The sequence below is a fragment of the Panicum virgatum genome, chromosome 7N (genome assembly GCF_016808335.1).
Source record: "Panicum virgatum strain AP13 chromosome 7N, P.virgatum_v5, whole genome shotgun sequence".
NCBI lineage: Eukaryota > Viridiplantae > Streptophyta > Magnoliopsida > Poales > Poaceae > Panicum > Panicum virgatum.
This window is the reverse complement of record NC_053151.1, coordinates 25,543,652-25,554,947: the sequence shown is the minus strand read 5'-3', so window position 1 is coordinate 25,554,947 and position 11,296 is coordinate 25,543,652. Positions and strand designations below refer to the sequence as shown.

At 46.7% G+C, this 11,296-nt stretch overlaps 1 protein-coding gene and 1 non-coding gene across 2 annotated transcripts; both read right to left on the bottom strand.

Moving 5' to 3' along the window:
- Window positions 1–3,522: 3,522 nt before the first annotated feature.
- On the bottom strand, window positions 3,523–3,625 carry LOC120684096. The gene has a single exon (XR_005679079.1). It is a non-coding gene; the product is annotated as a U6 spliceosomal RNA (small nuclear RNA).
- A 3,553-nt stretch (window positions 3,626–7,178) lies between these two features.
- Window positions 7,179–10,065, bottom strand: LOC120682579 (heavy metal-associated isoprenylated plant protein 7-like). The gene is made up of 5 exons (XM_039964540.1): window positions 9,905–10,065; window positions 9,566–9,785; window positions 8,608–8,825; window positions 8,388–8,475; window positions 7,179–8,065 (listed from the first exon to the last, which is right to left on the bottom strand). Exons 1-5 carry the CDS (start codon window positions 9,911–9,913, stop codon window positions 7,509–7,511), a joined length of 1,092 nt encoding a protein of 363 aa, XP_039820474.1. The 5' UTR covers window positions 9,914–10,065; the 3' UTR covers window positions 7,179–7,508.
- Between the last annotated feature and the right edge of the window lie 1,231 nt (window positions 10,066–11,296).

Genomic DNA, 11,296 nt, shown 5'->3' with positions numbered 1-11,296 from the left:
AGAAGACTAATGAGCACACCTATGCTGATGCAAGCTAGCAAAGTGTATACTCCAGCTATTTTTGAAGCTTTCCAAAGTGAATATGAAAGATCCATGGCTGCATGCAGTAAGGTATTGGATGGAAATACATATGGCATTGCTATTGGGAGTTTAAATGGTGATAGCTTTGAGGAGGAGCGCATAGTTACATGTGCAGCAGAGAAATAACTTGGTCAGTGCAGCACAGCTAAAGAAAAAGGAGGTCCAGCCAAAAAGTTCAAAGAGGAAAAAATCTTGGATTGACAAGTTGCAAAAAAGGAAGCCTAAGCCAGCTAAATCTACCAAACAAACAAAAAAAGCAGCAAAGGTATTTGTTCCATTGAACCTGCACACTCTTACATGTTATTGTCATTCATTCATAAAATAATTAATTTAACTTGCATTGCTAGGAGCAAAAGAAAGATGATGGTGTACATTCCCAAGTAGAAGAGAATGGTGACAGCAACAAAGGAGCACCTGTGGAGCTTCAAGAATGCAGTATCATTCGCAGCTTAGGAATTTTTACCGAACTCCTAACATCTCCAAGTTGTGATCTTGGTGATGAAAATCAGTTCTAGAATGTGGATTCCAACTTAGTGATTTTGGACATACCTAACCACAGTATTTGGTTAGCTAACTATAGCATTTTGTGGCCTAATTGTACAAGTGAAATGGCCTTTACTTTGAAAGGTTCAGCTGCTGGTCTATTGCACTAGAATGAACAATATATGTTGTAATAAGCCCGCAGCTGCAAGACAGACAATACCTTTCCTTTTGTATCTATTTCAGTTAGTGTCCTGAAGATATAAAGTATGAACTTGTTAATTGGGGCAAGTTCTTAAAGAGTTCAGGGGATGATAGATGTGTCTATTTTACTACTGAATATTTCCTATTTGTTCCCTAAAATTCTGTTTGAATGATTCAGAATTCCATGTGTTTGTGATGTCCTGTAAATGTCACTTAGAATGCTTGGAAATGCATGCTTTGCTTCCTGTCATGTGAGGCACCTTGGATTTGACACTCTATTTATGAATTAACTATTTTTTAGAGAAATATATAGTAGTATAAAAATCTGAATGTTTGGTACAAAACTCAAACTGTTTAGTCTGAATGTGCAGGTGTTTCCGTTGTATCCTGCTATCTTCTCTTGAGAGTGCTGAGAGCCGTTAAATTTGAAATGGACGCTGGATATGGCAGGTAAAGGTACAGCGTGCCTTTGTGAAGCAAAGGTACTGAAGCTGAGTCCGACGACGATGAGGAGGCGAGGGAGTTGAGGAGGTGGTGGGGCCAGGTGGGGCCCGCAGGTCATCGACCTTGCGAAAGCGTCGGACTGGGCGTCCAGGTTCGCGCGGCTCCCCGAGCGAGCTCGGATCCTCTGCGGCAGCGTCGGCCGTGGTGGCCCGTGCTGCTCGGGTTCGCATTGGGCGCGGAACCGGTCGGGCCCAGGGTCAGTGGGGAGAGCGATTCGTGGGAGGCTCGGCGGTTGGTTGGGGTTAGCTGGATAAGGTGTGGCGGCGTGGGGCCACAGCATCGGCGGAAGCGTGACGATTCCGGTAAGACCGTCCATAGTGGAAGGAGGAAATGAAGGAGCAAATACACTGTTTGGCACTGTAGATGTACTGTTTGGCACTGTAGACAGAGAGGGCGTGGGAAACGAGGAGGGAGCAAATTTGCTCTTACTCCCTCCGCTGTGGTCAGCCTAAGGACTCGTAGAGGCTGTTGGCGTGACGTCTCCTCTTTTTTTTCTTTTTCTTTCTTTCTCCACCCCGTTTCCGTGACATGCAAATATGCCTCTGCCTTTTACGACCTCCCTTACTGTGTTCGGTGGGCCCGGATTCACACGATTAGAGATCTACAGTACTCGACTAATCCTACACACGATGCGTGCCGCTCGGTGACCACTGGAATGGTCAAACACTGTGCGTTTCACACGCTAAGGAGATGGAGAACGTGGAAATCGGAATGGGGGCAGGTCGACCGCAGTTGCATTGCATTGTGCGTGTCAAGTTTTAAAGATTGTGCAGAGCGTGAATGAATTTTTTGAAAGAGATGCAGAAGATTAATCTCAAAGAGATTGCATGGTTTAAGGGTTTGTCAGAGAGAGAGAAAAGAGAATAAAGTAATTGTCGTATACTGTTGCTAATGTGCTTTCGAGGCTCGACCCTTGCTAATAATGTGCTTTCGAGGCGAGCCTGTTTGCCCACACCGACACTGATGGTGCAAGACACAATTGGAAATTCAGTCAGTCCACTTGTGTCTCCCCGACCGACAAAGCCAAGGGGGAGTATGGCTCCATGTTTGTGAAAAAATCCTTAAGAAAATGTTCACCTTCTTGGCCTTTCTTCCCTTAAGCTCTGTTTATATACCTCATAAGAGCAACTCCAATAGAATGATTTTTCCCTTTTCCCTTTCCACTTTTTAGCCATAAAGAGGATTTAGGGGAAAAAAATTTAACTCCAACAGATTGATTTTCTCTTTTCCCCTTTATTTTCCTCCCCTCTCCTCTTTTTAAAGGAGAATTCCACCTTCTCTCTTTCTATCCATTCTTTTCTAGCCACAAGATCCACATGCATGAGGAGATCTTGGTCACTCATGAATTAAAGGGAAAAGGGAAAAAATCAATCTGCTGGAGCACATCTTCCCAATAAATTAAAATTGTGATGAGAGATTTCCCTATAAGATGAGAAAGGAGAAAGAGAAAAATCAATCTATTGGAACCGCTCACCCTCTAATCCGTATGTATTGGGCGGACCTAAGAGGAATCCACTTGTCCAACGGAAGAAAGCCGTACATAAGACGCCCCAAATCATTAATGAAGATAATTTGATTTGACTCGTGAGGGAACAAAAATGGGGGGCACACGCGAGGACATTTTAATTTGTTCTTATGTCATGGATTTATTTCGCAGCACCTTGGATGGAAACATTGCTCCTCGTGAGCTTTTCTTGTGGGACTTGAGATAAGTATGTGTTACAAATATGGTAGGGAATTTTGAAAGTTATCACGTCACAAAAATAGTACAAGAGAACAAGTCTAGAGCAAAGGATAATATTAATGAGGTACTACTAAAGCCAATCAATTCTATTTGGAAAAGAAGTTCAATAACACAAAGCGAGACGTGAAATGTATACGGGGATTTCTCTCATATTAGAAGCACAATATCAGGGGCTCACAGCTGCTTATAAAACCATCTCAATCGAGACCGTTTACCTCCAGGGGCATAAGTGTAAAGAAAATATCAATATCACTGAGAGACACAAGCGCAAATACACAGGGCCGTAACTGTGACACTATAACAAAACCAGGACCATTTTGCACAATCAGGGTCTCCAGGGACGTGTCTGGAAGAGTTGCAGCGTTGCTAGGGAGCCAGGGACTAGGCCGTAAATAGCCAGGGACGTATCTGCAAGGCCGGAGGGAAGCGTTGCTAGGGAACCAGGGACTAGGCCGTAAATATCCAGGGACGTATCTGCAAGGGCGGAGGGACCGGAGCGCAAAATCTCAAAAAATTTGGACCATTTCTCGATTTGTGCGTGTCATCCTTGCGCAGAGGCCATGCTAATCTTCTCTGTATCGTTCCAATTTTATCGGATGTCTCCGAAGAGACGTAACAGTTTCTGCGCAGCAGCTTATAAGTTGGTCTTTCGGTCCGTGCTCTAGCAAGGTGGTACTAATCCTGCCGCGCTCCTAGCTCCGCGCGTTGCCCGACCCGCGGGCGATGGACCCTGGGGGGAGCCGCGCGTGGGCTGCTACCTTTCCCGCGGCCCAGGTAATAGAACGCGACAGCGGGCCTCGTTTGTGGGATCTTTTTTCCTTTTTCTTTTTAATCGTGGGCCTCCCGGCTCCCGCTATACTGCTTGCAGTGTCAATTTTTCTTTTTCTTTTTAATTGTAGCATAATTTAATAATCCGAAAACAAAATGCGGGATCAATAAACAATCTTACTAGCTGCTGGGCTGCTACTCTGCTAGGGTTCCCCTCCGAAACTCCAACGACCATGCAATCACCGGAGTTGACCAGTCAACGCTACACAAACAAATCCATGCGTACAAAGTTACTGGGCTTCAAACTACAGTGCGTATACACATGTCCTTATTACAAGCTGATTGCATTGGCCTACCCCGGCTTCTATTGGCGCTTCAGCCACTTCTTAGCAACTCCTAGCTAGCCACTTGAGCGAATGCCATGGCGCCCCAGGTGTCCAGGAGAGATGGTATTGCTAATTAAGAGAATCCCACCGTGCAATGGAAATGCAATGCATGGTTCCACTGAAGGAAAACGTGCTGCAGATTCGGCAGTCTGGTCTGCGGATGTGGTTAGTTCTGCAGAGCTGAGGTGTCCTTCCACATGCGAGCTCCCATGAAGGCCCCGTTGGTTGGCAAAAAGTTTGCTACAGTAATCGTCACATCGAATTTTCGAGCACATGTATGAAGCATTAAATGTAGATAAAAAATAATTAATTACACAGTCTAACCGATTAGCACGAGATGAATTTTTTAAGTCTAATTAGTTCATGATTGGACATTATTTGTCAAATAACAACGAAATGTGCTATAATAACTTTTCACCCCAAAATCACGAACTGAACGGGGCCGAAATCGACGACCAACCAACCATCATCTCTGATTCTCCTTTGAATATCAGAAAAAAAAACGATCATCATGTGCTTCAATGTCGTGCAGTCTGCAGTCTGCACGTCCACGTGGCTCGCTCACTAATGAGGTACTAGTAGATTCTGAAGAATCAGGACCCTTCTGAACAACGATTTCAGATTTTTGGTTTGAGACCACTGAGCTCATAGCAGATTCATCATCCGAATGGGTAGGTGGGTGCACTGGTTGTGAGTTGTGACTGACTGCATGCACCATGCTACCTGCAACTGCAAGTAATTTCTTGATGAAAAAGCAGGTAATAAGCATGCATGTACTTGTCCCAGAAATAAATGATCTTTCTTCCATGTAATTTCAGCGTTCAATGTTCCATCATATAATTTCAGTACGCATTCTGTTAAGGTTTAGAACACTTGTAATAAAATCCTAATAGTCAACGGAAAAAAACAACTGATCGAGTAACCTGCGTCCATTGGAATGTGTAGAATTTCCCAAACCGTGATACTCAAAATGCCAGAGATCTTGATTCCATATCAACCCAGCAATGTGGGTACCATATATACACAAAACAATAAAAAAATTTCACGAATACTGTGCATCATAGTATTAAGAAGAAAAGAGTTTTGAGAATTACAACTACGCGTGACAAGTCATGCCCATCGGCGTGCCAGGACGCCAACCCGATTTTAAGAGCTATATTACACAAAGCAAAACAACCTCGGAGAGAGAGACTCGAGGCTACTTAGCAAACGAGACGACCGAGGTTCTCGGCTCCAGCCAGATTGTGGTGTGATGTCTTGGAAGCTGACCTTTTGCAAGATCTCCCACCAGATTTGCCCCGAAAAGGAGCGGCGGAAAAGAAGGTGATCACAAGTTTCATCTTCCTGGTCGCAGAGCTTGCAAGTCGCGTCGACCTGCAGCCCGTGCCTAAACCGTCGTTCCGCGGTCCAAAGCCGGCCCAGAAGTGCCAGCCAGATGAAGAGCTTCACCTTAGGTGGGGCCCAGGACTTCCAGACCAGCTTGGCTCCCGTGATGGATGCCGCACCGAGGTGGAGGGCGCTGTACGCCGAGCGAGCAGAGTACAGTCCATCTCCAAATGAAGGAATTAATCTGCAAAGGGCCGTGTGCTGATACCTTGAAGGCGTTCCCAGAGTATGGGATACTCTTGCAGAGCCCGCTCAGTCCACGCTCCGATGATGTCCTAGACCCAGTGATGGTCGGCAAGTGCGTGAGCCACCGTGCGTGAGTTCCGGGCCCTGGCCCGTACGAGAGCAAGCAGGTTTGGTGCGATGTTGGGAATGGCTTCTCCCTCCAACAAGCAAAGTGACACCAAACAATAAAAGAAAAAATAATGTAAAACACAGTAAAAATCTCATCTTGTTCATAGCAAGATGATCAAGCGGTAGTACCACTCTCCAGTTTCCTGGTCATGGATGCCAGAATGGCAGTAGCTGAATGTACCCCTCTCGGTAACCTGACCATATAACCTAACATGGTTCCCTCAATAATAAGAGTAGCAATGTTTTTGTCTCAAATATGTAGGAGAGCTACTTATCATTTCATAACCAGAGGAAAATCATAACAAATACTTGGAACTCACGTTTTCCACCCTTTTACATATAACTAGATGGAGAATACTCAAATGATTCCCAAAGAATCAGGATAGACAAATATTAAAAGATAAAGTATGAATAAATTTATGCCAGATCTTCTTTCTTCCTTTTTTTGTTCAGAATTGAACAAATAAATTGGGACAAGTTAGGGGAACCGAACACCTTCCTCTGTAAGTGGAGGGCTCGTCAACTTTCGAATGTAAGTGAACCAAAATTGAACACCTTCCTTTGCTAATTTGGACTCATTACATAATGTAGAGTATAATTGATAAACTGCACAATATAGAAGTAACTGCAAATCCATAAATACACAAAGTGCAAGTAGATGCGGTGAAGTCTCTAGTAAAAAAAGTCAGAAGAGGTAAAAAAAAAAGAGACGAAGGCAAATATTTATAGTATAATATAGTTATGTCTGAAAGTGAGACAATAGAAGGTAAAATGTACATAAAGATAGCATCCATAAACTGACAAGTCCAGACATAATTTATAGCAAAAAGGTGGAAAAAGGTTGAGATTACAAAAAAAATGAAAAGCAAAAAGAAGAAATGGATCCATCCACCCTCCATCATTTGAGCCACACTTCCTGGGAGTGAGAGTTGATGTTGCCATGATGATGGGAAAGAATCCTCACATTCAGAGCAAACTCCAAGGCTGGAGCTACCACTGGAGTTCCAGGAGTACTGCTCTGTAGTGTGAAAAAGCAGGGAGCACCAAAATTGAAGCTGCAATCCACCTCGGATTTTGGGCCATGCACCATGGACCCATCACATTCACATGCCCCATATGCACATGCTAAGCACTTGTCCCACCTCCCTAGCCACCTCTAGAACCTTCACATCATTCACCGAGATAAAATTCAGATTCGTAAAGTAAAGTTTTTTTGCTGAATCAGTTATTTTGTTCCCAGAGAGAAGGGTAAAAGAAGTGAAGACTAGAAAGAGGGAACCAAGGTAAATGGTTGTAGTATAATACAGTTTTTATAAAAGTCTGAAGCTGAGGCAGTACAAGGCAAAATTCTACATAAAGATTACATCCATAAACTGACCAGACTTACTTTATACCAGAAAGGTGAAAAAGGGTTATAAGATTACAAAACGAAAAGAAATGGAGATCTAACCCCTCAAAAAGCCTGGTACTTTTCTTCAAGTTGCCATTTGCTTTGCCCAAGGGCAATTTTTTGCAAAGACAACCTCCAAATTATGCAGCTCTCTCTTTCCATCCCCTGCTTCTTATTTTCTTTTTGCTCTAGACCCCACGGTTCTACCTTTTTACACGATGGAGCACGCATTCGGGTTCTCATCACTGAAGATCTGCGGAGCCATTGCCTGGTGGTACGGCGGCGCATACACCGGTGGCGGCGGGTAGGCTGGCTGGTAAACATACCCGGGCGGCGGTAGCGGCGGCGGGTAGTACCCACCGGGGAATGCGAACCGCGGGTAGTGCATGTAGAGGTTGGCAGCAGCAATGGCAGCTGCGTCCTTCTCCTTGTCCGCCTTATCCTTCTCGTCGCCGGCAGCAGCATCACCACCCTCCTTCTCCTTCTCCTTCTCCTTCTTTTCCTCCTTCTCACCGCCACCTTCTTTGCCGTCCTTCTTCTCCTCCTTGCTGTCGTCCTTCTTCTCCTCGCTGCCACCTTCTGCCTTCTTTTCCTCCTTGGCCTTCTTGTCATCCCCTGCGCTCTCCGGCGGAGTGACAGGCTCAGACTTGATGATGGCAGCATGCTTACCGGTGCGCTTGTACACGTACTCGGCCAACTTGGCCTCCTCGAACACACCCTTGACTGTCACCTCCGATGCCTTCAGGTCTGGCTCTGCAGATTGAACCCCTGCACAACCAGGAATAAGAAAAAAAAAATCTGTGATTCAGATCAACAAGGAGCAGTAAAATTTTTGACAAGCCTAACAATCTTGTTGATTTTTAGTCAGACAGGTGGTTGGGGGCATTGTTGACTGTAGAAACTTTGTTTTATTCACTTGAATGAAGAGATCTGATTCAAATCATTTCATCAGAACGACAGGATTTGGCCATCTGAATCATCAGAACTAATTGCATCCACGAAGCTTAGTAATCTAGATAGGACATGAAGATGGTATATATGGAAAGCCTGAAAAGGACTGGAAATTTGATTGGAGCCAACTAATAAGCACCTTTCATCTTGAGGATCCTCTTCCTGAGCTCCTCAGCGCAGGCTTCGCAGTGCATATGTACCTTCAGTACAACGGCGATCACAGGCGGCTTCAAGACCAGACAAGAAGAGAAGGAAACATTCTGATATCAGCCTATGATGCAAGAAAATTAGCATAGAAAACACTACTGCAATGCAGCAAGAACTTGGCAAGGTGCTCAAATGAGAAATGTCTCATTCACCTCCTTCTTTTCCTCCGGCTTCGGCGGCTCGGGCTCCTCCTTCTTCTTCTCCTCCTCCTTCTCCTCCTTCGGCGGAGGCGGGATCGGCGAGAGAAGCTCCACCTTGCGCCCGGTCTTCTTCTGGACACGCTCCACCACTTTCATCGGGTCGGCGGCTGCCTTCTTCCCCTTCACCACCACCTTGTGTGCCTTTGAGTCAGCAACCACGTCCTCCACTCCTGCAGTACCGAAACAGAGTTTTTCATTTCAGATGTCATGAAGACTGAACCCTTGAGCTGTGGAATCTCAGGTTCCCTTTGATAGCAACTACAAGTACAGCATGGGGAATATGCATCATGCTTGGAACTTACTCCGTATGAGAATTTGAAGGTGACTGAGGAATCAACTTCACTTTTTGAGCTCTGAATAACATAAGCCCAAGGCTGTCATTCTCTTGGAATCTACCAAACCTTTTTCTGGAGCTAAAAGTCATTCGGATCTCTAGTCAGTCACTCTCCCCAGCATTATCAACTGGATTCATGTGCAGTTTGCAGCAGTTGAAAACGAAAGATCTAATTAATTGGGCGAATCTGATTAATTAAACCGTAGCCCACCTACCACCCTTGAAATCCTACCATGAATCACATTAATTCTTCTACGAAATAACCTTGAAAATATTCCAAATCTGGAGTTCTGATTTCTTTTTTGCTTTTTTTAAAATAGAGAATATTCCGAAATCTCAATCCCAGCATGCCTGTTAGAGACCTGATGAGCATACAGATACAGATTTGCTTGCCTCCCACAATCAAAAGAAAACAACAGCGGTTACTTCAGAAATCGCAAGAACATTAGCAGAGTCCAAAGCAGAAACTAAAAATCCATTCGAGAACAAGAGAGGAGACCCGATGGCCCAGCAAAGGGGAGGTTAATAAGCTAATAGAGAAATGGCCGGCCGGCCGGCCGGGCATGGCGGCATTACCGTCGAAGCGCCTGAGGATCTTCTTGACCTTCCTGGCGCACCCCTCGCAGTGCATGTAGACCCGCATCTCCACCTCCTCCGGCGGCGGCGGCGGCGGCGGCGACGCCTCCTCCTTCTTGTCCTCCCCGGCGCCCGGCTTCTCCTCCCCGGCGCCCTCCTTGGGCTTGTCCTCCGCCGGCGCCGCCTCCTTGGGCTTCTCCGCCTCCTCCTTCTTGGCCTCCTGGGAGCGCAAAGCGCGCGACACAACAAAAGCCATCAGGACGACGACGCCTTTGGTGACGCCGGCGGCGAGCGCGGGCGCGGCAGAGAAGCGGAAGCGTCGTCGCCGGACTCGCTCACCTCGCCCATGGCTTCTGCTCCCACGCGCGGCCGTCCGGGTGCTCGAGCGGTGGCTGGCTCCGTGCGAGTGTGGCTGTGACGCCCGGTGGGGGTGGTGGGGTGGTGTCACCCTTATGTAGCGCGGGTGGGCGCCGCCAAGAGCTGCAAGATCCGCGGGTGGCTGCGATTAGGGCTGGGCACTTTAAAACCGGGAACCGATCACCGAACCGAACCGAGCCGAACCGAACCGAAATATTGGTTTTTTCGGTTGTTCGGTTCGGTGTCGGTTGCTAGATCTTACGAACCGAAGGGTTCGGCTCGGCTTCGGTTGTTACGTCATGCAAACCGATATACCGAGCAAACCGAACCGAACAGGGCTGAGACGTTTACGATTTCAACTCCTCCGGAGCCCACCTAGCATAGCATCTCGGCCCACTCAAGGACCCAATGAGAAGGCCCAGCACCCCGCTGTCACCACCAAGCTGTAATCCTCTTCCCGTCTTCCCCTCCCGCATCGACGCATTTGGCGGCGGCGGCGCAGATCTCGGCAAGCGAGGCTACGACGAGAGCTGTGCGTCGGCATGAGCCTTGCGAGCTGCGCCGAGCAGCACGAGCCGTCCGCAGCCAGCGCCGAGCAGCAGCGAATGAGAGTATGAAGACACCGGTCACCACGCATCCACTCCATGCTGGAGCTACGGCGGTGAGACCAAACGAACCAAGTTCGGCCTCGATCTGTGAGTTAGCTTCTAGGCTCGTGGGTGATATGTATGACTATTAGCCTGTTTCTTTATGCCAAAATTGTTAGCCTGTATCGATTTACTTCTCCGTGATGTACCAAACTGCCGATGTCTTTGTTGGGATCGATCTGTTCTTCTCCAATGATCTGCTGGTGGAAGTTCATCCATAGTTCGGCTAAACCGAGAAACCGAACCGAGGCACCGAAGACCGAAGCTGTCGGTTTCTGATTTTGCTGAGCACCTTTCGGTTTCTGAATTTTGCGAACCGAAGTTTATGAAAACCGAGCAAACCGAACCGATTGAACCGATTACACCGAATGCCCAGCCCTAGCTGCGATCCCCCCTCTTCTCCCTCTGTTATTATATGTATAAAAAATTCTCTCTGCACCAGCACTAGCTCGTTTGGCTTCGCGTGCAGCGTGGTGCGAGGTAGACGACGACGTGGCGAGGGAGGGAAAAGGCGACCAGGAGTGTATTGGAGTCGATTAAAATTTCTTGCAATTGAAATATTGGCCTAAAATCTCGAGTTCGCACTCAACCCTAAAATCCTAGGTGAAATATAAAGTACTTATAGAGAAGCTACACTAACACAAAACACCCCTAGGAACACCCGAAAATAACGTAGGAGCAAACAGCGAGAAGTAGCTGCAAAAAGACACACACGGTATATACACCG

Coding starts and splice junctions, on each gene's coding strand:
- LOC120682579 (XM_039964540.1), bottom strand. Junction 8,476..8,607: donor AGCCGGAGGAAAAGAAGGAG/GTGAATGAGACA, acceptor CTGGTCTTGAAG/CCGCCTGTGATCGCCGTTGT. Junction 8,066..8,387: donor GAGGATCCTCAAGATGAAAG/GTGCTTATTAGT, acceptor CTGGTTGTGCAG/GGGTTCAATCTGCAGAGCCA.